General features: G+C 51.3%; 2 protein-coding genes across 5 annotated transcripts; both read left to right on the top strand.

Moving 5' to 3' along the window:
• Window positions 1–351: 351 nt before the first annotated feature.
• TUSC2 (tumor suppressor 2, mitochondrial calcium regulator) lies at window positions 352–10,109 on the top strand. Its single transcript, XM_036738685.1, has 3 exons — window positions 352–658; window positions 7,553–7,673; window positions 8,325–10,109. Exons 1-3 carry the CDS (start codon window positions 489–491, stop codon window positions 8,388–8,390), a joined length of 357 nt encoding a protein of 118 aa, XP_036594580.1. The 5' UTR covers window positions 352–488; the 3' UTR covers window positions 8,391–10,109.
• Window positions 10,110–13,599: 3,490 nt separating this feature from the next.
• HYAL2 (hyaluronidase 2) lies at window positions 13,600–21,196 on the top strand. Of its 4 annotated transcripts, none has more exons than XM_036737553.1 (4): window positions 13,600–13,845; window positions 16,399–17,373; window positions 18,162–18,251; window positions 20,322–21,165. In XM_036737553.1, the coding sequence occupies exons 2-4, from the start codon at window positions 16,438–16,440 to the stop codon at window positions 20,724–20,726; spliced, it is 1,431 nt and encodes a 476-aa protein (XP_036593448.1). In that variant the 5' UTR covers window positions 13,600–13,845; window positions 16,399–16,437; the 3' UTR covers window positions 20,727–21,165. The 4 variants fall into 4 exon arrangements, with proteins under 4 accessions (XP_036593448.1, XP_036593447.1, XP_036593449.1 ...); XM_036737552.1 differs by having other exon boundaries at window positions 16,396–17,373; XM_036737554.1 differs by lacking the exon at window positions 13,600–13,845 and adding an exon at window positions 15,548–15,656 and having other exon boundaries at window positions 16,396–17,373; window positions 20,322–21,196.
• The last annotated feature ends 4,769 nt before the right edge of the window (window positions 21,197–25,965 follow it).

The raw sequence follows: 25,965 nt of genomic DNA, 5'->3' as shown, positions 1-25,965 counted from the left end.
GTCTAAACGCACCCCCAACTTGTGGGTTTCTTTTGAAATGTTGTGTCCCCTTACGCAAACGAGCCTCCAGCTTGTTCTGACAGCCACCAGGCAAGTAAGCACCTCCCAGGCTTGAAGTCACAGTGGTGCCAGGGCTGGGTACGCTGTGACTCGCAGTTCTCCAGGTTCAGCGAGCGCCCCAGCTCGGACGCGAGTGTAGCATACTGGGATTTGAAGTCTTTCGGAAGTACTTAGTCTTGCGGTCGCAGTGCACGCCGGGATCCTTAACCTCCGAGGATCACCATTGGCCCCGACTCTCGGCCTGACAGCTCCGACTACCAATGAACGAACGAGGAGGGCGGAGCGGAAGTCGTTCGAGGCGACGCAGGAAGTGAAGTTACTTCCGCTTGGTCCGAGGGAGTCGGCGTCCGTCCGTCAGCAGGAGCTGGGCCGGCTGTTGGAGGGCGCTGTGAGGCGCGGGGGCCTCGCGATGCTCCGCGGGCCCTAACATGGGCACCAGCGGCTCCAAGGGCCGGGGGCTGTGGCCCTTCTCGGCGTCGGCTGCGACCGCTGGGCCGGGAGGCAGCCCCGAGCTCACCGACGCGGCCCGAGCCCAACACGCCCTGGCCCGGGCTCGGGGCTTCCGCACCGCGCCCCCCTTCGTGTTCACCCGTCGCGGGTAAGGGCGTGGGGGGAGGCGGCCTCCGGGCTTCCCTGCAGCGGGCTGACTGGCCTCGGAGGGTAGGCGGGTGGGTAGGTCCTTCCCTGAGGAGGCCGAGGGCGGCAGCCCGTAGCGTGCACCCGCCGAGGGCAGCTGTCGGGCCTCGGAGAGAAGGCTTGGTTTTCACGTCTTGGCCCAGGGACAAGAGAGGAAGAATCGGCAGGCCTTTGCGCCCGTCTGCTGGACGAAATGCCCGCCGGGGCCTGGATGCCGTGTCCTCCCTGGCTTCAGTCTCGGGCCCTGTTATTTCCGTGGGTTTCCCGACTTGGGTAGGAGGAAGAGCTTGCTTGGTTGGAGGGCGCTCCAACCTTTGGTTTCTTTGGAGGTACTTAAAGAGGAGGTGTGCCCTCCTGCTGTCCCTAGTCAGCTGGCTGGGGCTTCCCGGGGCAACAGTAAGAAAGGGATCGAGGGGTTGCTGGTTAGAGTACTGGAGTTGGAGTCTGGACCCGACTTTGAATTCCGGCTGTTATCTACCACGTGTTTGACCTTGGGCAAATCACTTTTTCTCTGGGATTCCGTTCTCCTTCCAGTGCAGAGGCAAGGAGCTGGACGACATGTGGTCAGAAAACAGCCGAAGAAGAGAGATATGAAATATTTACAAAAATCGAAGAGAACCAAGTTGCAGAAAGCTGCTTTAAAGGGGGATTGCATTTTAACCTAAAATCATTACAAAGCTACTGAAGATTTTTGAGCAAGGTGGTGACATAGTCATACCTATTTCAGGAATATTAATTTGGCAGCTGGGTGTAGAATGAGTTTAGAGGAAGGAGAGGCTAGAAGCAGGGAGAACATTAAGGAAGCTGTTCCAATAGTCTAGGCCGGTAGTCTCCACAAACTTTTTTGAATTGGCACCCCATTAGTAAAATTTTGAGATACTCCCCCATATATATAATTTACTTAATTATTAATTACATGCATATATGTATATACTGAGCTAATAATTATGCACATTCCTTTCACGGAAATTGAAGTTAATATGGTGAGAGGAAGATGAAATAGTATTTGATCATAGAGTTTGAGTAGGAAAGTGGCGTGGTCTGACTTATACAGTAGGAAAATCACTTTGGCAGCTCTGTAGAGAATAGATTGGAGAAGGGAGAGACTTGAGACCAATTAGAAAGCCATCACAATAGTCCTGACATGAGGTAATGAAAGCTTGAACTAGTGTGGTGGCTGTGAGAGTAGAGAGAAGGGGGCAGGTAAGAGATGTAGGTAGAACTCACAAGATTTGCCACTGTTGTATGTGTGTTATGTGGTGTGATGAGACTGAGGAGTTGAATATGACGGGAGTTTCCAAACCTGGATGACTAGAAAAATGGTGGTGACCCCAACAGCAATAGAGAAGGCTGAAAGAGAAGAAGGCTTGGGGAGAAACCTAAGGCCTGTTTTGGACGTGTTGCATTTGAGGTACCTGTGAGACTTCCAGTTCCGAATAGGCAGTTAGTGATGTGGTAATGCAGAGTCTAGGCCTGGAGGTCACCAAGTGAATGCAGACTCAGAGATGGAGTATACCCACAGAGGGCATAACTGAGGAGCAGTCAGACCAGGAGGAGAACCAAACGCACTCAGTTTCACTGCTCCCCAGAGAGGAGATGCTGTCCCGGAAGAGAGGATGGTCAGTGGTGTTAAATGCTACAGAGAAGTCAAGGATGAAGATTGAGAAAGGGCTGTTCTAGTTGCCAGTTAAGAGGTCTTTGAAGAGAACAGTTTCAGTTGATTGAAGACTCAAGGATAATAAGGAAATTGAGAATCTGGGGGACTAAAAGGATGGTGAAACCCTTAGAGCAGAGGTGTTAGGTACAGTACAACATAGTGGTCTCCTAGGTTCATCTTTGGCCTGCAGGGATCCATTCCTATTTGAGTTTGACACTACTTCCTTGGGCAAAAATAGGGAAATTTGACAGAGGAGAGGAAATAATGTAATGGGCTCTTACCTACTGGCCAGCTTAGGGGCACCTGCCATAACCATGGAGTGATCTAGAGAATAGGATATGAGTTTGCTAAGGTTTGGGGATGGGAGGTACCTAATAGTATCTTTAAAACTGCTATTTTTGATAGACTTAGCTCTTCTGAGCAATGCAAGGATCTAAGACAGCTCCAAAAGACTCATGATGGAAAATGCTGCCCACATCCGGAGAAAGAACTATGGAGTCTGAATACAAATGCAAGCAGACTATTTGCTCTTTTTTTTTGTTTGTTTTGTTTTTTCTTTCTCGCGGTTCCTCCCAGTTGTTCTAATTCTTCCTTCCAACCTGACTAATGTGAAAATATGTTTAATAAGAATGTATATGGGGCAGCTAGGTGGCGCAGTGAGTAGAGCACCAGCCCTGCAGTTAGGAGGACCTGAGTTCAAATCCAGCCTCAGATACTTGACTCAATAGCCGCTTGACCTTGGGCAAGTCACTTAACCCCAATTGTGCCTCCTTCCTCACTCAAAAAAAAAAAAAAACAGAAAAAAAGAATGCATATGTAGAGCCTATATCAGATTGCACCACTTCTTGGGGAGGAGTAAGGGGAGGGAGGTGGAGAAAATTTAAAGCTCGAAAGCCTTATGGAAGTGAATGTTGAAAACTAAAAATTAATTAATTATCAAAAAAAAAACCCCACCTGTGTAGGTGCTGCCATCTAAGCAATATTATAACTTCCTTTAAAAGTTCACTCCTTCATAGAAAGAAAGCAAGCGGGAGCTTGTGTAACTGGAAGACCAGGGGTGGAGAGGGGCAGAGTAGGGGAATGTTGAGTCTCTGGATGAAATACTGTAGTGTGGTTCAAAGCCCTGTAATTGGTTGTAGCAGGGAAGACGGGATATTAGGATAATGCCCAAGCATCTTGGTGGTTTGGGGACCTCCTACTTTGCTTCTTTTGCTTGTTTGTTTTTCTAATTAGCATCATTTATATTTCTCTCCTTTACCTCCCATTAGGGAAAATACTAAAGGGAAAACAAAATCCTTGTAATTAATAGTGAAAGCAGTGCAAATAGCCATATTGGTCATGTCCAAAAAAAGTTTCTCCTCCTGCATCTTGAGGCTATCACCTTTCAGTCAGGAAGTGAGTAACATTCTTCATCAGCAGTCCTCTGCATTGATCAGAGTTCTCAAGTCTTTCAAAGTTGAATGCATTTACAGTGTTGTTACTGCATAAATTGTTCTCCTGGTTCAACCCTCTGCTTTGGAGACTACTGGTCCAGTGAAGGCCAGAATGAAGCTTTGGATGGGAGGGGGGGGGGGGCGGCGGTGTGGAAAGGTGTTGCAGGAGTAAAATAGAAAAAGCTTTGCAAATGATTGGATAGGTAGAGTGAGGCAGAGGAAAAACTTGCAAACCTGAGTGATTTGGAAGATGGTGGTGGTGTCCTCGGCAGGAGAGAAGTTTGTAGGGGGCAAGATGGGATTACGAAGGTGGGTAATGATTTCTGTTTTAGCTATGTTGAATATGAGATACGGGTAAGTCATTGGGGTAGTAGAGGTGTCTAAGGGACAGTTGGTTTTGCAGGACTGGAGATTCCCGTCCTCCCCCTCAATTCCTTTTAATATTCTCATTTTTCGTAAAAACGCAACCGTTCTTCCAGTCACTGTTATATTTCATTCTTTTTCCTTCACCTTTCTCCCCTCTACCCCCATCAGTTGTCAGTTCTTCAGTATTCTACCTCATCAATGCATCCATGCTTGCCTCTATAGTCACAAAGTTCAGGCCTTCATCTTCTCTCGTTCTAGACCAGAGATGGGGAACCTGCAGCCTTGAGGCCACATGTGGCCTTCTAGGTCCTTGGATTCATCCTTTTGACTGAGTCTGAGTTTTATAGAACAAATACTCTTTTATTAAGGGGATTTGTTCTGTAAAGTTTGGACTCAAAAGGCCACACTTGAGTCTTAGACTATTTCAAAAACTGATTGATTTTCCTGCTTCCATCCTCTTCTCTCTCCAAGTCATATTCCATTCTGTTGCCAAAATACTCTTCCCTGAAGTGCAGGTGTGACCATGTCATCCGTTCCCCCGACCTCCCCCCCCAACCCCCAACCAAAAAAAAAATCTTCAGTGACTTCCTATTGCCTCTGACAAAATTCACATTCCTTGGCCTGGCTTTTAAGGTTTTCCATAGTCTGTCTTTTCTCCTACTTTTCTACCCTTATGTCATGTAATTCCCCACAACTTCCTCTACATTCCAGCCAAACTGGCCTAGTAGCTTTTTCTCTTTCAGAGCATTTCCATCTCCAACTCCATGCTTTTGCCCGAGTGGTTTCCCTTGTCTGCAGTTGAGGTTCCCATTACTTTGGGCTCTTGGAATTCCTGACTTTCTTCAAGATACAGCTCAGGTGCCACTTCCTAGAAGAGTCCTTTACTGATTCCTCCCACCTTTTCCCAAAAAGTTGTTGGTGCTCATTCCTTGATATTACTTTGCATTGTTTTGTATTGACTTTGTAATTTACTTTACTGTGTGCATGTTGTGTGTCTGTCTCCCCTCTTTCTTTCCTCTCTCCCTCTGTAAGTTCCTCTAAGACTGCCACTCTTTTGTCATTATATATCTAGTGCCTAACACTGCATTCAGCATAGTAGATGCTTAATAAATGTTTTTCAATTGACAGATTGGATATACACACATACATTGAAAGAGATACAGTCTGAGAAAGAGAGTGAGACGTCTATATGACCAACATAATTTAACCAGAGAGAAGAGGGCTCAGGACAGAGACTTATAAGGCACCCACACTTATTGAGGAGTTTTGCATAATGATCCAGGAAAGGAAACTGAGAAGTGATCAGACAGAAGAACCAGAAGAAAGTAGTGTAATAGCCAAAGGGAGAATATCAAGGAAGAGGTGGTCAGCAGTAACAAACTACACAGAAGTGAAGGACAATGAGTACTGAGAAAAGGCTATGGGTTTGACAGGTTAGGTTATAGCCTTGGAGAAAGTTTCAGTTGAGTGATAGATAAGAAAGGAAGAAGGAAAGAAGAGAGAAGGCTTTAGCAGCTAGGAGGACTGTGAAAAGCCTGGGATTTGAGATGAGTCTTGAAGGAAGTCAAGATGTCAGGGTAGAACATTCAGACTTGGGGGTCAGCAAAGAGCGGGAGGTGGGCAGAATCAGATGTGAATTTTTTTTAAAAGAATGGGAAAATTTTGGGTGTGTTTATAGATAGTAAAGAAAGACAAAAGATAGGGACTAGTCTATCTCAGTGACTCACCAGTATCTCATATTCTACATAGCTGAAACTGAAATCGGTATCCATCTTCCTAATCCCATCCTACCCCCTCCAAATTTTTCCTCTTTAGGAGACCTAGAAGGTAGAGTTGCAGTACTATCAAAGATACAAGTACACGATTTGGCCTTAGCAGGAAATGAGCCTATTTTCAAAAATAAAGCCAGTGAGATGAGAATGGAGGATATTTGTTGCTGTTTAGTTGTTTCAATCATGTCTGACTCTTGACCTCTTTTGAGATTTTCTTGGCAAAGATACTGAAGTGATTTGCTATTTCCTTCTCTAGCTCACTTTACAGATGAGGAACTGAGGCAAATGGGTAAATAACTTGCCCAGGGTCACACAGCTAGTAAGTGTCTGAGGCTGGATTTGAACTTACGAAGATGAATCTTCTTGACTCTAGGCCCAACACTCTATCCACTGTGCCACCTAGCTTCTTCCCACCCCATCCCCCCCAGTCCAGTTCCCTCCAAAGCTGTTATGGCTGTGTCACTGACTTGGGGAAATCATGAAGATACCTACCTCTTATCTCCCCAAGACCCCCCATTTCTGAAGATAATACGAGGACTCTAGCTTAACTTGTTCAGAGGAAGCTAGTTAGGAATTTTCTGGAGTCATGTGACTCCAAGTCCCTGGTAAGTAGAATTGGATCCCCTGTTTTCTCCGTGTGACTGGAAGAAGAGACTAGTCACTCAGGGCCTCAGCTCTGAGGCTGATGAAAAGCTTATAACTTGGGTCCTGTTTGGCAGAATATTTGGGGGTCAAGCAATAATGTTAGTTATCAGACTTTCTGAATGACGTTTAGGCCTGACCTGGAAAGTTTGTGTGAGTGGAGACTCTGCATTGAAACCCAGGACTGGAACCATTTTCATTAGTATCTAGCTTAGGGATGGGATAGGAAATGCCATGGTCCTGAGACCTCTCCGTGTCTGCCAACAAATTCTGTTGGCTGCAGTTGGTGTGGGCTTCCTGCCATCTTAGAGCAGGCATCGAGACTCTGGCTCTACCAGCTGTTCCTACTAAGGCAAAGCACAGCAAGCCTAGACCTCTAGCAGCAGTTTCTTCTCAGAGCCTACCAGACACTGAAGTCCAGGGCCTGGCCGTGGAACTTTACTCCACAGAGGCCCTGTGTTTTAATGGGGTCCCTCTGGTAGCACTGTAGCACTGGATCCTTACAGATCAGAGAGCTGGGGGTAGTAGGCATCAAGCATTGTGACAGTTTACCTTTTAACTCTTCTCCCAGTGTCTGAACATCCCCTGCTTCTCTACTCTATTTCCTCCCCTAACTGGGTCCCTGAAGCTTCAGAGAAAAGGTGTGTCTCCCGGCCTGCTAGCCTATCTCTCCACCTCATCCTCTACCAAAGGCCCTTATGTTACAAGGACTTTTTATCTCTCTGACCTTGATTGTTGGGAAACTCTAGGCAGTGCTTTGGGTCAGACAGTAAACATTTAGTAACTTCCTGCTCTGTGCCAGGATAGTGCTGGGGATAAAAAAGAGGCAAAAGGCAGTCCCTGCCCTCAAGGAGCTCATGATCTAATGGAACAAGCAAGCAACTACTTACAAATTTTGTACTTATTTTGGGGGGTGTTGGATGATGCTCCTTGAACCATCAGTGGAGCCAGTGGTCCTGATGGCACTTTGTCCTCTGCCCCTACAGTTCCATGTATTATGATGAAGATGGTGACCTGGCCCACGAGTTCTATGAGGAAACAATTGTCACCAAGAATGGGCGGAAGCGTGCCAAGCTGAGGCGGGTGCAGAAGAATCTGATCCCTCAGGTGAGGGAGAGCAGGAGATACAGGGCCCCTCCCCAGCCTCCACCCTCATCCCACTTTGTCCTCATAAAGTCAGATGGGGATTATACTCCCAAACAAATGAAGGCTCCGCAGAACCACGTTCTCCTGGGCCAGCTTCTGCTTTGGTCATTACTTCTACGAGGCCTGCTCTTTCTGCTGCCAGCCTGGAAGTACAGTGCTTCTTGGGACCGCATCTTCAAGGATGGGTTAAGCTGGAATAGCCTACACTTGCCTTTATGCTCTGTCTCTTTTTCTTAGTAGAGGTTGCTGTGAAGCTGGCTGTGAAACCTAGTAAAAGATTATAGGGTCCAAGTTTACCAAAGTGCTTAATGGACATCTCTCCTTTTAGTAAACTTTACAGTAATCCTGTGAGGTGATTGGCATTTATTCCCATTTTACAGATGAGGAAAACCGAGGGTGAGAGGTTAAGTGACTGGGCCACCATTAGTTTTACAGCCGCTAAATATTAAAGGTGGTCTTTGCACCTAGGCCTTTCTGACTCTGGGCTGAGCATTCTGTGCATGATGTTACACTGCTTCTAGAGGAGTGTGGGGAGGCAGGGCTGGCAGGAGACTTAAGGAGAGAACCCTGGGGCCTGAGGCAGGGCCTAATCAGTATCAATTCTATTTTCAGGGTATCGTGAGGCTTGACCACCCTCGCCTCCACGTGGATTTCCCGGTGATCATCTGTGAGATGTGAGCCCTGCAGCCCCTTCCTGCCCACACCCCAAGCCTGTGGGGTGGTGGGTATGGACATCTGGGTAGGAGGAGGGGCAGCAGGGCCAGAAAGAGGCCTTGGCTGGCGAAAACTCCCCACTTCCTTAGCAGGGCACCCCAAGCTGCTGAGTCCACAAGTTCAAAGTGTGGGTCCTGATGAGAGGTGCTTGGGTTAAAGCAGCAGCCCCAGAATGAATTCCACCTGACATGGGCCCCCTGATGGGCCATATTTTTTCATCTGCAAGCCAAGGGGTGGGGAAGCTGGGTACCTAGTTCTGTTTCTTCCACAGTACTGGGTGATGTCAGTTTGAGGGAGGGTCTGGGGATAAAGGATGGTTGGCTTCTTGGTTCACTAGAGTAGGTATTTTCTCCAGGATCTGAGTGCCTGGGTAAAGGAAGGGGGTAGGATACTCAGTTTCTCTTCCTGAACCCCAAAGCCCCACCCTACCCTCCAATATCCAGAGGAGTGTCAGGAAATAAAAGCTGGGTGAAAGCTCAGGCCAGGAATTTCAGGGTACAATTCTCCTTCCTTCTGACCTCAACCACCCCCCAGTACCCCTCCCACTCCTGTTTCCTTGTAGCATGTACCTCTCCCTCTGTCCAGCCTGGGGGAAGGGGCAGGAGAGGCCTGGGGCTTGGTCACTGTCAGGGAGACAAGGGGACACAGCACTTTACGAGCAGGGTTTCTTTTCCTGGCCCTTCCCCCTGTGTCCCCAGGGGCTATGGGGCTGGCCATGGGGAGCTTTGCTATGCACAAGCAGTACCCTCCTTTCTCCTTCCCCTCACATTTCTGAGCATTTCAGCCGTTTGCTACCTCGATTCCTTCCACCCCCGAGGGAGGCTGGTCTCAATGAATCTCGCAACCACCCCGATCCACTGCCCCATTCCTCATTCCCAGCCCACAAATAGCTCAGCCTGCTGGAACTGAAGGGGATTAGAGGGTCCCCTCTCTGGGATGGGTTTCACTTCCTACACTGTGATCCTCCCCAACCACACCTCCCTGTACACATATACACCTGGTCCCTGAGGACATGGTTGGAAACTGGAGGGGCAGTGGATCTTCTACATGGGAACTCTAGAATTGGGAGAAAAGCATTAACTCTAAGGATATCGGGGTGAGGGCCCTTGCTCAGTACCCCTGCTAGACTGCCTGAGAAGCCTTTTTGTTTCATACACCAACCTTTACTTGGGAGAAAGAGGGGGAGTTTCCACACACTACACTTGATGTGTCCTTCAGGCCTGTGCCCATCAGCTCTGGAGAGCACGTTCCCAACCAACCCCCGCACCCCATTATAATAGGCAGTTCTGCCCACCTGGCAAACTTACCCATGTCTCTTTAGTGCCCTGGCCCAATCCCTCCCCCAAGCTGCTCACCTGCTAGTGGGCATGGGCTACTGGGCCAACCTTCTGCTCTCTGGGGTCCGTCTGGGCAGGGGTGGGATAGGGAGACTTACAATGTGAAGGTTTGTAAATAGTCTATCTATGTCCATGATATTGTTGAAGCAGAAATTCAGTCTGTTTACTTTTTAGGATTCCTTTTTTTAAATTCCTTTCTGTGCAAACTGTGCTTTTTGTGTGAATGTGACCGAGAGATGATCTGGGGCAGAGGTGATAATAGAGGGGGAAGGGCTGGTTGCTCTCTCCCCCAGCCCAGGCTGGTGTGCCCTTTTGTTCGATTTAAATAAAGTTATTTGTAGATCGATCCCAGTGAGTGAGCAGTTTATTGGGAATGGAATCCTTTAGACTACACTGGGGCAGGACACAGGAGGCTGGTGTGAAGTGGCCCAGTGAGGATCAGGAGAAGGCAGCAGCAGTGATGCAATGGCCTGTAATATGTCGCCTTCTCTGACGAGACAGCTCCATTTGTGCCTTGGGAATTGAGCCACGGGCCCCTGGAAGCCCTCCAAAAAGCTGAGGATTGTCTTGTCACTGTTTGCTGCTTCCTCACTCTTATGTTACTCTTAGCCAAGTGAAGGAGCTGGGTTGTGCCAGCTGCTCCCCCAGCCTTCTGGCAGTAGGGGGCAGTATTTACATGGCCAGAAGATCTTCCTCTCCAGCCGACAGAAGAGGGGGATGGGGGTGGCCTCCAAGGGCAGGAGGAGAATGGGGAGCCTGAGTCCCTGGCGATGTTTTAAGGATATATAGAAGATGGTGCTTTGAGATACATTTTTTCTGTAATAGTTGCCAACTTTATGAAATGAAATGATTAGGAAAAGTTAGAACTGATTGCTTCAAAATAAGAGGCCATACTGTGTCTGGAACAGTGCTGTACTTGAAATTCAGAAGAAAGACCTGAGTTCACATCCTGCCTCAGAAATAAGCTGTGTGGCCATTGGCATATTCCCTTCTCTGAGCCTTAGACAGGTTGGCAGACATTGACCTTTGAATCTTCTATCTAATTCATGAAAAGTAGGCTTGGTGGAGATTTCTGTCTCCTCTCAGAAATGGGTGTTTATAAATTAAAACTTTAATTTGGTTTTTCCAGGGAAATACTTTTTCCAGAATGGTCTATGGGTGAAAACAGGATTTTACTGGCTGACTTTATCTGAGATTGACTCATCTGATGTCTTGTGCTCCCACATGTTTGATACACTAGACAGAACAGAACCCAGCTGAGGTCACGGGGCCAGACTGGGCAGAACAGAACACCGTAGCTGGGAGAGCTCTTCTCCCACCAAGGAGAAGCCGCTCACCTCAACAGCTAAAGAGGATGGGGGCAGCAGCACCACTTTACTGCCCACCCCTAGTTTGTTTTAAGGACTGGGTAGGTTTTACAAAGGGGAGCTTGGCCAGATCACTGTCCTCCAGTTTTCACTCCTTCAGAAAGCATGGAAGTTCCTTTCTTCTCCAGGACTCTGCCTAGCCACTCAGTCCTTTCCCAACTCTTGACTCCTCTCACCCCACTTGGCTTAATCCTAGACTGGAGAGTTCACAAGCTGCTCCTTCCCTTTAAGAAGAAAGCCACCATGCAACCTGTCTGTCTCCAGGTGGCATTGGGCAAGCTATATCTGCAGATTTGGTTGGGGGGTGAGGGGGAGAAGGGTGTCATTGTCAGTGAATTTGGCAGGGGCAGGGAAAGCGTTCTGATGGCCTCATGCTGGGAAGTCTGCATGGTGAAGTCCATGTCTGATTCTGGTTGTGGAGACTCAAAACGTCCAAGTACCTTCTCTTGTCTTTCTGTGTGTCTGTCCCTAATTGGAGCAGTGGTCCCCCAGGGTTCTCAGGAATCCAAACACCCTGCTTCTAAGCTGAGAGTTCTCTGGATTCCAGGGTGGGGGGGGGTACCTCATGCCAGGCTCAGGGAAATTATAGGTGATAAAAGTTAGGAGGGCAGATAACATCTCCAACCTTAACTCGGGCGCCTTCCACCAAGCCCTCACCCAGGTTCCTGCCAGAGTCATCATGCCAGCTTCTACCCCTCTCCAAGGTTCAGCAGGAACTCCCTGCCCTGGGATGGGTTTGGTTCATCTGATCCCCGGAGCTGGGAACAATGAGGGTCCAAGCCGGCACTTCCCTCGTTCCCAGTGGCCTGAGCTCACTTCCTTCCTCCTTCAACCCTCAGAGGGAGCCTCCCTACCCTGACCAGGGGCCAGGGCTCCTGTCAAGCTTTTCTCTTTCTCCCTCCCCCCATTCCCTGGAGGCTCTTTTTGACCAGGTAGTTGAGGATTTTGGAAGCCCCTGGTCCATCTCTTACTGTTTCAGTTAATTCTCTCCCTCCCACACATGCCCTCACATCCTGCCCATAGCACAAGGAAGGAGTTTCAGGGACATAGCCTCACAGGATCTTGGGATTTAGAAAGAATAGACCTTAGAGATTGTCTAGGCCAAATCCTTCATTGTACAGATGAAAAAACAACCCAGACCTCTTTATTTTATGGGAAGAATGTCAAAGGAGCCAAGAATTAGGTATCCCCAGGTATCCTGAGTCTCAGGAAGAGGATGACTTTCTGGATCATATAGTGTGGGGGGAGAAATCTATTAGTCAAATCAAGTATTAATCATTTGCCACCAACAAACACCTCATTCCTAGATGAACACAAGTGTGGCTCAAGGCCAAACGCCTTTCCTCAACTCCCTAACATTTGCAGTCTGGCTACCTACCTAGGCTTTGTCTCTATTTTTCTAGGGAAACTAAAAAATCAATGTGGAGACCCAACTGACCAGGCACGCCTTAGGTAAATACAGAGCTGGCCTCTTGATGCCCCCTGCTGCTGCATACCCCTCCAAGAATAGAGAGGGTAGCAGTAGTGGGGGGGGGGAATATTGCGGGGGGGGGGGGGGGGGGTGAATGAGGGAGTCCAGACACTCAGATGCATGCCAGGGTTTAATCTCAAATTGGCTTCAAATGTTGTGGTCTTGCCACTGTACACATACACAAGGGAATTCATGCACGAACACATGTGCATATCAGAGAATATGTATATACATATTTTTGGCTCTGAAGGCTTTGGGTGGAATTTCTCCTCTGCTCTCAGTGGAAAAAACCTGACTCAGCTCCTGGAGTTCCTTCTCTTCCCCTCCACCTCCCCCCCCCACCTTCCTGCCTCTTCCCTCCACACCCCACACCCCCAGCTCATACTCCATACACAGATAAAGCTTTCTTCCTCAGTGCCTTGCCTAGTCCTGCTCTCTTTAGCTCTCCCTCCTATGTCAGTTCCTTCAGTGGCCTGAGCCACTAGCCTGGCACTGCCCCTACCATGGGTTTGGTGATTGAACTCAATGCCTGAACAAGCTTACTCATTTTCCCTTTTGACTGAGGCCCCTCTCATGGTCAAGAGGCCAAGGGGAAGATGGAGATGTCTGAAACAGCTTCTCCCCCATCTTTCCACTCCTGTCTACTTCCTGCCCCAGTAACTCTCTGTCCAGAATATCCCCCCTTCGAAACTGAAGTCCGTGTGGAGAAAGTACCCCCAACTCCTCTGACTCCCTGACCCCTTCTTGGGACTTTTAAGGCTCCCAGAGGCCAAGGGTATTTATGGAAGGGGAGGAGGTGATCCAACCCAAGATAGGCCCCTAAGGAAAAGCATGGACTGGGGATGCCGGAGGGAAGCTGGGAGAGATTCTGGCCTCTTCCTGCCCACCCACCCGCCTCTGGTCATAGGTCTTTTCCTCTTGGAGGGGCAGCAGGAAATGAGGAAAGGGAGGGGATGGGACTTTAGTAGGAACACCAGGCACTAGAGACAAAGCACAAGAGAGGCAGGAGGCAGCCGGAGCCAGTGCATCCTAGGCATCAGGAAGAGTGAAGGGTAACAGAGAGTAGACACAGAGCAGAGGATTTCTGAATGATGTGGAAAAGCAGAAAGAAATTGCTCCTGGGGCCCTGAGAATAGTGAAAGGATCAGAAGTAGGGCCAGCTGGAAGAGAACATCTACCCCTTTTTCCTGGCCCTGGTTTACCCAAGCCACAGGCATTAACAGAGAACCAGGCCCCTGATAAAGGTGAGCACAGCCAACTATGCTGCTGGGGGTGGGGGTGAGGGTGAGCATTGGGATAGAGGGAGTGCCGATGAAGGGCAAAGAATGTGAATGTGATGGGGAAACCTGGCAGACTGAACAACTAGGGTCCCCATTTCTGCCCACGGGCTTATGGCTTGAGTCTCTCAGATACAAGGAGGACACCACAGAGGGACCTGTATTTGATAGAGAGAAATGCTATCTTATGATCCTTTGTCCAGGGAAAAAGCAACATTTGGATTTTGGACTGAGACCTAGCCTCTTGAACAAAAAAGGGAGTCCCTCTAGCTGAAGAGCTAGAATGTGTGCATGGGGGCAAAGTCTCTAGCAAGGGGGTAGGTGGGTACAGCTGAGAGACAAGAACTAGGAAGGTAGTGGGGATCGGGGTCCTATAGCTGGTGAAGCAGGTATTTGAAGAGTTAAGCCAGCAGGAGGTTGGGAGGACTGGAACTTCCTGCAGGGTTCCTCACGGGTTTCCTGCCCCACTTCAGGATCTCAGGAAGGTCTACTGGCCTCCTTTTTGTTTGAAGCCAGGAGGCCCCTTCCCCAAGGCGAAAGTTCAGCCTTGTCCACATTCCCCCACCCCCAACATCAGCCACAGGGGAATGGACAGGTTGCTAAGAGGAAATGGGGAAGAGGGAGGTCTCTGTCCTCTGGGCCTCAGTTTCCTCCTCGGTTGAACAAGGAACTGGGGGCAAGACCCTCTACCTCAGCAGCAACTTTCCCTCTTCCCTTCCTCATCCCACCCTCCCCCAGCTCCAGGACCAGGTGGCCACCAGCCTCCTCCCCCAGCCCAGTCAGGCATTCCCTGGACAGAAGCCTGTTGTCTTAGCTACGAAGGCATTCACTCAAAGCTCCAGCCCCCCGGGGGGAGTTTGTGGGGCCCACTGAGAGGAAGGGACCAAGCTGTTACCCACCCTCGCTCCTCCCCATCCCCCACAGCGCTTTAAGATAAGATGAGGGCCTAGGGGCATCTGAGCAAGGATCCCACCTGGCCCGATCTGAAGGGGCCTGGGGTTCAGGGATCAGCCAGGGTTTGAGCTACTGGGCTGAATCCCCTGGGGTATACGGGGGCCAGGGTAGGAGGGACTGTGACCAGCTGCAGTGACCGGGTTATTGTTGGTGGATCTGTAACCCTGGGGCCCCCAGGAGGCCAGGCCAGTGCCCTGAAGCTGAAAACTGTCCCCTTGTAAAGGAAAGGGGGAGATTAGCCGCATGGCACAGTATCACAGAGGAGTAGAGAAGAGGAGAAAGGGAGGAGGTCCGGGTTAGACCATGTTATCTCTTCAAATTGCGCTTCCATCCCCCTCCCTTCCACCCTCCCACCCCTCTACCCGTACCCCTACCCCTTTCAGTGGTTAGTTTCTGCCTGTCTCTTTAAAGGGCTAGAAGCGCCTGGGCAGGAGCTGGGCTGTACCATTCGCGTAACGGAGGAGAGGGAGACCGAGTTAGGACTCCCTACTCCGCGGAAGGGCGGGGGAGGGGAGACCCTTCACCACGAGGCATTTTCGCGTTCCCAAGGTAGAAGAAGCGCCTTTTCTTCTAGAGAACCAGAGAGACTCATCGAGAAGGGTCTTCTCCAACCTGGCAGCCCAGATTATCCTTCCCCACCTGGCGCCCCGCAGACTGCCCTGGTCCCGCCCGCCCTCTGATCTTTTAAAGGGGCCGCGTGGGGCCGAGGGGGTGGGGCCGTGGGAGGGAAAGTTGGGACGGTTGCGAGGAACCGAGTGCGGGCTGCGGGGTCCTGGGCTTTGGGTGCTGGTGGCCATGGGGGTGGCTCGGGCCGTCGGTGCGAGGTGAGTAAGTGCTGGCGGCTCTGCGCCCCCAGACTCTCCCGGGGTACCTGCGCCTCCAGCCTTGGCACCGGTGCCAGCGGCCCCCCGCGCCCCCCCAGGAGCCCGGCCCGCTCCCGGCTCGCAGCCGGGGCCGGGCGGGCGCGGGATCCACGTGCGGCTGGGGGCGGGGGACTAGGGGCCGAGCGGCCAACAAAGGGGGCTTGTTCTCCCGCGAGGGGCCCCGGGCGGGGAAGGGGGGGCTCGAACGCACGGGCCGGAGCGGGGAGCTGGGGCGGCCGTGACCGTGGCCTTGGCGGTGGCCGAGTCAGCATTCCGGGCTCGCAGGCTGGAAGGGAGCCCTGCCCTGCCCTGCCCCAGCCCAGCCGGCAGCCGCTCCCCACCGTGGGAGGTCCGGCCTGGACTCCCTCCGGGCTGCTCTCGGGGCTGCCTTTGTTCTTTCCTGGACGAGCTGAGGCTGAAAGGCAAAGGAAGAGTTGATAGATCGAGGCTTCAAGGGACCCCAGCCTCATCGAACAGAGAGGCCCGTGGGTTAGTCCAGCCCGTCTGTTTTTCACGTAAGGAAAGTGAAGCGACATCCTCTAACCACAGAGTTGAGGGACTTTGTAATAGATATAATTAGAATGGTCCTTAAAAGTCCCGTGTAGCTAACTCGGGGTGGGGGAGGAAGAATGGGAACTGGCCTTGGGAAATCCCAGAGCTGCTCCAGAGAGTACTAACCCCTTCCTCTCCCACCTCCTAGCAGGTCCTGAGCCAGCCCTTAAGCTTTCAACCGGAGCCACCAATGATGTGGGCAGCGGCTGGGACAGTCCTGGCCCTGACCCTCTTGGTGTCCGGGGCATCAGCAGGGCCCAGAATTGATGAGCCAAAGCCCACCGCTCCACCCATCTTTACCCGTCGCCCCTTTCTGGTGGCTTGGAACGCCCCAACCCAGGACTGTGAGCCTCGATTCAAGGTCCCTCTGAATTTACGCATCTTTGATGTTGAGGCTTCACCCAATGAAGGCTTTGTGAATCAGAGTCTCACCATTTTCTATCGAGATCGACTGGGCTACTACCCATACCATGACTCCCATCTCGGACCAGTTCATGGTGGTGTGCCCCAGAATAGTAGCCTGATAGACCACTTAGAAAAATTGCCCGAAGTTGTGCGACACTATATCAGATCACCTGATCGAGAAGGTCTGGCTGTTATCGACTGGGAGGACTGGCGCCCAGTCTGGATAAGAAACTGGCAGAGCAAAGATGTATACCGCAAGGTCTCACGCCAGCTTGTCAGTTCCCGACACCCCACCTGGTCACCAGAGCAGGTAGGCAAGCAGGCGCAGTATGAGTTTGAGTTTGCTGCCCGGCAGTTCATGCTGGAGACCCTACGATGGGCAAAGGAAACCCGGCCCCGACAACTGTGGGGTTTCTACCTCTTCCCTGACTGTTACAACCATGACTATGTGCAGAACTGGTCCAGCTACACAGGCCGATGCCCGGACGTTGAGGTCTCTAGGAATGACCAGCTGGCTTGGCTCTGGGCCGAGAGCAGTGCCCTCTACCCTTCCATTTACCTGGATCCCATGCTAAAGTCCTCCTCCAACTGCCGAAAGTTTGTGCGCTCCCGTGTGGAGGAAGCGCTGAGGGTGGCCCGGGAGCACCACGCTGACTACTCCCTACCAGTCTTCGTCTACACACGTCCTACCTACACCCAGAGCTTCACAGGGCTCAGCGAGGTAACCCAGCTGCCACCTGGAGAGCTAGTGGTGGGAGTGGGAATGGCACACCCATGAAGGAAGTAACATGTCGTTGCTGCTGGGGACCTTGGAACAGAGAAGGCAGAGAAAGAAAGGATCTTATAGACCTTCATGGCTAAACCCCTCGTTTTACATATGAGGAGACTGAGAGCCAGAAAGGGAAAGGGATTTGCAGATGCAGGCGATCATAGAGTCCTAAGACTTGTAGCTATAAGGGGCATTGGAAACCATAAAGGCCAACTCCCATACTTTACAAATGAAGAAAGTGAGGCTTATAGTGTTAAGGATTGGGCTGTCCCCAGGAGGCCAAACTGAGCCTACTACCCAGGAGTCTAGTTACTCCCAGGGCAGAAGCCTCCCCAGCACTCTTCCATGGGAGGAAGGTGAGATGGGAAGCAAACTGGGTGGGGGGAGGGGACAGGTTCTTCTGAGTTTGGATAAAGTCTGGCTAATGTCCCTGCCCTAGAGTTTCAAGAGTGGGAGGGAAGTTGGTTAAACCCCTTTCAGGAGGGGGTACCTGGCATAAATTTCCCTCTTCTCCCTTCTTCATATCCCCCAAAACATCTGGAGGGGATAGAGAGCAGGCGTGGACTTGTCCCACACGGGCCACTCTCTGTGCCTCTGATCTGAGGTTTGGAACCATGCCCAGACAAGCCCCGGGGGGACAGGCAGGGGCTGCAGAGGATGGGAGGAAGAAAAGGAGGAACCCTGCTCTTTACCCCACCTCTCCCTACAGCCCTGACCCGTTCTCTCACTCCTCCTCCTAGATGGACCTCATCTCCACCATTGGGGAGAGTGCCGCTCTGGGGGCAGCTGGGATCATCTTCTGGGGAGATGCGGATTATACCAGGAGTCCGGTAGGTGGGGCCACAGGGCAGAAGGGGCCTATGGACTTGCCTAACCAGTGACTTACCCTCCCTCAAAAGAGGGGGAGGCTACTTTACAGATGGGGAAACTGAGGCTCAGAGAGGGGAAGGGCCTTGCACAAGTTCACCCAGTGACTACATGACAAACATAGGACTAAAGTCTAGGTTTTCTGACTCTCAACCTAAAGCTCTTTCCATAGTCTGAAGGAGAAAAGCCATATAAAAAACAACCCACATCCCCACAACAAACCAGCCTCTTCTGGGTTGCAAAGCCAACATAGTTGCCCACACAATCAAGAAAAGCTTCTCTGGAGAAGTTAAGTTACAGTCCTCAGTTACCAAAAAGCAGGAAGAAGGGCAGGAACCTTGTTCCCGTCATCTTAGAGATGTTGAAATGAACATAGAATGTCAGAGCTGTGAGGGGCATTGCCTCACCGGATTTTGAAGGTGGAAGGAACGTCTAGTCCAGCCAGAGGAGTCCACGCTCAGAAAGTGACCCTCCCCGCCTCCCACCACAGGAGACAGCTCCTCGAAGCCTCCCAGGCATGGTGTAACCCACTCTTCCCCAAGACCTCTCATTCCATTGAAGGAGAGATGGAGTTCTTGAGAGGTCATTTTTGTTGATGATGTCTAACATCGAGCCTAAATTTGTCTCTTTTTCTAGAGCTGAACTGACTAAATCAGGCCCTAGAAGATAAAATGTCAAAGCCAGAAGGGCTCTTAGAATGTGAAAGCAGAATGTCCCCGCCGACTCTCAGTGCTGGGAAGGGCTTTAGAATTGTGAGCAGGGCTCATTGGGGCCCTAAGTCCCGAAGTACTCGAAGTACTTGTTTTACAGAGGCGAACCTGAGGCTGGAAAGTTCATATAAGTTTCCTGTCCCATCCCTGGCTTAGTTAATTCCACCCTCTCCCAACAAACACTCCCCTCTCCTTGCCCTTCACTCCCTGTGCTCCCCAACTTTTCCCTGAACTAGCATTTAAAGGAAAGGGGAAATGTCTCTTTGTTTCAGCAGCTGCTCCTAGCTCCTTTCTTCCCCTGCCCCTCCCCCTGTCCTGAGTGCCTCCCCAGCCAGGAAAAGGGGTGGGGATGGGAGCCTGGAGGGATAGGATCTGGCCTCGGAATCCCTGCCCCCCTCACCATTGTCCCCCTTTCTGGGGGCGCCCAAGTGTATACACAGCAGAGCACAATGCCGACTTTTAGAGAAGCCGCCTAGAGACAAAGGGCGAAAGGGAAGGGGTCGTAGAAGAGTTGACTCCCCCAGTCCTCCAGCCAGCTTTAAGACAAATGGGTTTCTTTCCCCACTTTCATGGTGGGGGTGGGGAGGGGGGGTTGGCTATAGCCTCCTGTACCCACGCCTGGCTCCAGTTATCCATGCCTATTCCTTGCCCTAGTTGGTATATTCTCTAAGGCCTCACTCAAAAAAGATCCAACACTGGGGGGGAGGGAGCAGCAGAGGCCCAAACCCCTTGTTCAGTAGCCCAGGTGCCCACCATATCAGAGCTTCCCTCTCTGGGGCTCTGGAGGTTCCAGGGTAGGACACAGGCCCTGCCCCTAAAGAGCCTTGTCTGATGCCAGAAGGAGGAGTATACAAGGAAGAATGAAGTAGATGAGGTATTTGGGGAGGGTTCTCCTGGCCCTGGAGGGCTGGCCTAGGAAGGAGGAGGTGGTGGGGTCCAAGTTGGGGCTTGAAGGAAGGGAGGGACTTCAGCATGGAGTGGGGGATATTCATTCCAGGCCTAAAGAACCATGCTCAGCCAAGGCACAAATCAGGATGTGGGAGATTGTGTGGCGATCATGATGATGGTCTCACTCAGTTTGGCTGGGATTGTGCAAAGAGAAGTCCTAACCCCTCCCACCCCGTCTCCTGCCTCCCATGCACTCCTTTGGAGAGAGGCTGTGTGGTGTGATGGAAAGGGCCGGGCAGTAGAATCGAGGCACCCGAATTCAAATCCTGACTTAAGTACATAGCTGTAAGGCCTGAATCAGTCAGTTCCTTCTCTGAGGTGTGGGAACTGTGAGAAATGATTGTCTTGCCCTGACCTGCTCTACATTGCCTCCAGGAAACCTGCCAGAAAATCAAGGAGTACATGGAAAGACAGCTGGCCCCTTACCTTGTGAACGTCTCCGAGGCTGCTTTCCGATGCAGCGAGGACCTGTGCCACGGGCATGGGCGGTGCCAGCGACGGCAGCCTGGCTCCAATGCCTTTCTTCACCTGAACCCCAGGAGCTTCCGCCTTCGTCCTGGCCAGAGCCCTAAGGAGCCCCTCTTCCGGGCTGAGGGCGAGTTCACCCAAACTGACCTGGCCCAGCTCCGGGACCACTTCCGATGCCAGTGCTATCAGGGCTGGCACGGGGAGAGCTGCCAGCACAGCAGAAAAGCCCCTAACAGGGGCTCCCCCAGCGGCCCGTCGGGCCTCGAAGCCCTGCTGGCCCTGGGCCTCTTGGTCCTCCCCCGAGTGCAGTAGACGGCCACAGCTGGGGCTTCGAGGATAAGCCAGATTCTAGGGCCATGTAGGGGTCATTGGGTAACCCAGAGTGGTGGTGTCCTGTGCACTGCTCCGTGCAGAGGAGAGCCTGGGAGCCTGTAGCTGATGTAGTTGGGGTTAGGGGAGAGTAATGAGCCCTCACTTGGCAACAGACTCATCCCCAGCTAGGCTGTGCCCTGCATCGAGGGGCAGGGCCAGGGCCAGGAGCAGGGCTTTGTGTTGGAGGCAGAGCAGCCTTCAATCCTAGGCCTATATTTTCCCCTGTTTTAAGGGGGGATGTTGAGGAGAGAGTTTGTATGCATTGCTGCTGGGTGTCTCCCCGTGCTAGGGGAGGGGCTGTTAGTGGGGAATAGGGATGGGGGGCACGGCAGGGCCGTAGGGAGCCCCCTGCCCCTCTCCTCTCTATATTTTATTATTATTATTATTATTATTGGGATGTTTTGTAAATTAAACAGAAAAACAAACTACGTAGAAATGTGAAAGGGGTGCGTGGGGAGAGCGGGTCCTGGGGTTGAGCTCTTCCCACTAGAGGGGAAGACCTGACATCTAGGACTCCACTTTCGGGGGTGGGGGTAAGAAGATGGGGAAACAGGTCTGTAGCCCGAAGGTAGCATGGACTTAGATCAGATCCCCAGAAGACTTTTCCTGACTCTGGCTAAACTTGCACCCATCCCCCCTCAGGGATAGGCATCATTAGCAGAACAGAGTTGGTCTTCAAAGAAGGGAGGCACCCCCCCTCTCCCCACCTTTTAATGAACTGCTTCTCAGGGGACTTAGTCCTCCCCTCCCCCCAATAGATTTCTGCCCTCTGTGAGCTTAGTGCCCCACCTCCCCCAGGGGTACTGCCAAGACCAAAGAGGGGGATTATGGTATGGGCAGAGTTGTTGGATTGGGGGTAGAGGAAATGGAATGCAACAGTCAAGGGGAGGTCTCTGGGGAGGGGGGCTCAGCATGGTTCTGGGCTGGGGGCCAACCTTCCACAGTGCTGTTTTTCCCATGGGCACCTTGCCCAGCTTTGCAGTTCTCGACCCTCTGCTTACATTCTTCCTCGGGGTACTCCCCCCAACCCCCAGCCTTCCAGGGGTGGCAGCAGCAGGGGCTGAATCGGTCTTCCCCTGCCCAGCACATCTCACCACCCTGATCCTAGCCCACAACAGAGGGAAAACACCACACTACCAATGTAGTTCATGCTGACCTTGGCATCTCTGATCTCCTCACACACTATATTCTGAGTCATAAACTGGTCCAGAGCGGTAATGGCCCTTAGAGGTCATCTCATGAAAACCTCTTGTTTCATAGCTGGGGTAAAGAGGCCCAGGTTGGGCAGGGAACTTGCACAGGGTCACACAGACACAGCCAACAGTGACAGAGACTGGGCCAGAATCAGGATTGCTGGATTCATGGTCCAGGTCCTTCTCTTACTCCCTCCCTGCCCCCACCACACACCCATCTAGCTTATGATCACAGCCTCAAGCCATCCTCTTCACTACCAAATTCATCTCCTGTGGTCTACGCTGAATCCATCTCTGGTCAGTCTCAACTCCTGAGCCCTCTAGCGGGCAATTTGTCCTAGGTAGCATGGGATTTTTATTTTTTAAGAGCTAGAAGGAACTTTACAGAGATGGTCCATTCCAGCAGTTCTCAGAGTAATCTGGGGGTCCCCAGGGTCAAAATTACTTTTAATGACATTAAGATGCTTTAATTTCTAAAACAGTAAATCTCAAAAAGCCAGAATCCACATAAAAGCCTTTGGAGGGAGGAGGGGAGGTCCTTAATGCTTTTTAAGAGTGTTCCTGAAACCAAAATGTCTGAGAGCCTCTGGTCTCTTCCAAACCTCAATTTTCAATCACCCCTCCCCCGTTTTGCGGGGGAAGAACAGTCTCAGGGAGGATAAGGGCCTTGCCAACTGTCACAGAGGCACTGAAGGATAGGCAGAATTTGAATGCAGGTTCCTGTCACCTGCTGCTGGCCCAGAGTGACAGGCCTTGGTTGGCTTCCTGTTGCTGCTCAAGAGAGTGGAGTCAGCTAGCTGGCCACAGTCCTGGGCTCCCTCGACCCCTATCTCGGGAAGGGTCTAGGGGTTCATAAAAGCGCTTCACCGGGGCACAGGGAGCGCTAGGAGGGAAGATGGCCCTCCAGGCCAAGTGTCTGACCCTGTGAGCTGTGCTGCCGTGCGCCTCCCGGCACCCTCCCCCCCCCCCCACCCCCGGCCAAGTCTCCCCTGCCCGGACAAAGTGGAATCCTGGGATTTCGAGTTGGAAGCCCTCTCAGATAGCGGTTATTTTCACCCACTTCATTTTACAAATAAGGAAACTGGCCCGGGGGAGGGGAGGAGACTTAACCCCGGGCCCCAGAGGTAGTAAGTGGGAGAGCTGTAATCTGAACCCATCCACAGTCCAGCCTCATTCCTAATACACCAGCTGCACAGGGTTCCTGAGATCAGACAAATGTGTGGAGGATGGAGCTAACCTCGCCTCCAGCCAATCAAACTGGTCCCAAGCTGCTAAGCCCAGACTGGATGTATGTGAGCCCGGGCCCCAGCTGTCCTGCCTCCCTGCTAGGCGCACAAGATAGGCACTCCTAGTCTTCCTCCTCACCCATCTCCCCGATGAGATGGTCGTGCCAGGTACATAAAGGTTTATGGATCTCTGCAATGTGCAAAGCATTGTTTTGGGGGTGGGGTGTCCCCCATTCCTCCTCAGATTTGGCTCCAGAAGGAGTCAGGAGTCCCAGCTTCTAGTCCTGATCACAGCATAAGTACTGTGACCCTGAGCAAGTCATTGGAGCTGGGTTCGAATCCAGTCTCAGACACCAGCTGTGCAACCCTGAGCAAATGCCTTAGGCTCTCTGAACCTCAGTTTCTTCATCTGAGAAAGGAATCATGTGGAACCATGATCTCGGGGCTTCAGTTTTCTCCACTGTAGGGGGGGAGGGTAACTGGGAGATCTCTAATCAGGCTGTCTGACAGCCCTGACATTTCCGGTTTCATATCCTGATGTTAGCAGTCTCAGGTAGGAAAAGCCCCTGCTTTGACCTTCCTTCTAGGAATAGTAGGCCTTGCAGCAGCTGGGATGGCCAGGTGCCAACCAAGAGGCCTGGGTAATGGGCAGCATCCGTCTGAGTCTGGTGCCAGCAAAGCTGCCAAATGGGGTAGGGGCCCAGGAAACATTTTTATGCCAGGGACAGGAGTGTCCATGCCTACCGGAGGGAGGACGGGCCAGCAAAGCAAAGTGTTGTCTCAGGGCACTCAGGGAAGAGTTTCCCCGTTGTTGACCCAGACTTGGCTGGGGAAACTGGCATTAGCCACCCTAACCCCCTCACCCACCAGCCTGCCCTGGCTTCAATTCTCCTTTGGGCCAGAGTCCTCATCACAGCCTAGCATTTCCTCTGAGGCCTCACAAACACACTCAGAGGAGAGGGACCATAGAGGACTTGAAACCCCAGACACTGCCCCAGAACAAGACAAATCCTTGCTGTTTAAATAGCAGATACTAAGCTTGGACTATGCAAAGCCCTCTGTGGGGCTCAGTGGTATAGAGACAGACTGCCCTCATGGTGCTCAGAATGCAATGGGGAAGTGACTACTGCAAAGGCAGAGATGAATCCTGGGAAAATCAAGGAGCAACAGGCCAATTTCAGGGTGTCTCAGATGACATGCTTCCTCCGCACAGACCGAGAGAGAGACCTCATGCATGGTGAAATAGTGATCCCTCCCTCTTCCTGAGAGTGTTTCCTTAGGTAGGAAGGTCAGGGCTGGCACCTGGGACCCAGAGAGCTGGTAGGGAAGGGAAGGGAATAAGCATTTCTAGAATGCCTACTACATACCACGCACCAAGCTAAGCCTTTTATAAATATCTCATTTGACCTTCAACAACAACCCTGTGAGAGAGGAGCTATTATGATCCCCATTCTACTGTGTAAGGACCCTGTCTTAACTGCCACCGATCCTTACCTGGCCTTCCCCACCTCAGGGTTAAGTGACTAGTTCAGGGTCACACAGCTGGTAAGTAAGGATTTGAACTCTGATCCGCCTGACCCCAGGGCTGGTGCTCTATCCATTCTACCACCTAGCTGCCCCTATTACCCATCTCTTCTACCAATTCTCCAAGCCTCCTGGAGGGCAAAACTCTTGACCTTGGAGTGGAGAGAATGGTGAACCTTGAATTAGAAGACTAGGGTTTGAGGCCCAGATCTGTCACAACCTTAGTGACCTTGAGCAAATCCTGTAACTCAGGAGTGGGGAACCTGCGGCCTCGAGGCCACATGTGGCCCTCTAGGTCCTCAAATGCAGCCCTTTGACAGAATCCAAACTTCACAGAATGAATCCCCTTAATAAAAAGATTTGTTCTATAAAACTTGGACTCAGTCAAAAGGCCACACCCAAGGACCTAGGAGGCCACATGTGGCCTCGAGGCCGCAGGTTCCCCACCCCTGTTCTAGCCTCTCTGCCCTAGTCCAAACCTCTTTCTCTTCTCAGATTCCCTGAAATACCCCACCCCCTCACACCCAGGGTGTGCTGGTTAAAGTTTAACAACCTAATCTCTGAAAATGCCTTTAATATACTGCCCCCTCATACCAGGGACATACTAGTAAATGTTTAACAACCAGCTTTCTGAACATGCCTGCTACATTTTTCAGTTCAAATCTACACATGAACATTTTCTCCTTCACTTTTAAGTTTTTACAATCAACAAAACAATAAATCAAACCCCAATTTGTAGCATTTGCCACTTACAAGGCGTACAATACTCACACTGAAGATTCATCGATCAGGCTCTCTAGGACTTGTCCCCTCCTCCCTCTCAGCAGCTCCCACTTTATTCAGAAAACAGAGACCATCCACCAGCTCCACAAAGACCATTCTCTCTGCCTTTTAACCCAGTATCTGAGAAAAAGGTTACCCTTCTTGCTAAAATCATTCACTGTGCTTAGGTCTTCCAACCTCCTTCAGGAGCTTGGCCTCTCAGTCATAAATCAATGCAAAAACATTTAGTAAATGTGCCCAGTGTGCCCAGCACTGTGCTAAGTGCTGAGGTTACAAATATTTAAACAACAAGACAGTCTCTACCCTCAAGGAGTTTGCATCCTAGTGGAGACTGGGAACATGAAAGGGAGTTTTGTTCTGAGGAAGTGAAAACACCAGTGGGGAAGAGGGGAGGGAGATTGGTGGGCAGATGTTGAGAAGACCTGGGTGGATGGGCTGCATAGGATGTGGAGC

Source organism: Trichosurus vulpecula, chromosome 9 (assembly GCF_011100635.1).
Source record: "Trichosurus vulpecula isolate mTriVul1 chromosome 9, mTriVul1.pri, whole genome shotgun sequence".
In the NCBI taxonomy this organism is placed as follows: domain Eukaryota; kingdom Metazoa; phylum Chordata; class Mammalia; order Diprotodontia; family Phalangeridae; genus Trichosurus; species Trichosurus vulpecula.
This window is presented reverse-complemented; position numbering and strand designations above follow the sequence as displayed.

Bases quoted from the DNA above. Each gene is read 5' to 3' on its own strand.
- TUSC2 (XM_036738685.1), top strand. From the start codon at position 489: ATGGGCACCAGCGGCTCCAAGGGCCGGGGGCTGTGGCCCTTCTCGGCG. The intron at 659-7,552 runs GTAAGGGCGTGG...CTGCCCCTACAG, and splicing joins TTCGTGTTCACCCGTCGCGG to TTCCATGTATTATGATGAAG. The intron at 7,674-8,324 runs GTGAGGGAGAGC...TTCTATTTTCAG, and splicing joins AGAAGAATCTGATCCCTCAG to GGTATCGTGAGGCTTGACCA.
- HYAL2 (XM_036737554.1), top strand. From the start codon at position 16,438: ATGATGTGGGCAGCGGCTGGGACAGTCCTGGCCCTGACCCTCTTGGTG. The intron at 17,374-18,161 runs GTAACCCAGCTG...TCCTCCTCCTAG, and splicing joins GCTTCACAGGGCTCAGCGAG to ATGGACCTCATCTCCACCAT. The intron at 18,252-20,321 runs GTAGGTGGGGCC...CATTGCCTCCAG, and splicing joins CGGATTATACCAGGAGTCCG to GAAACCTGCCAGAAAATCAA.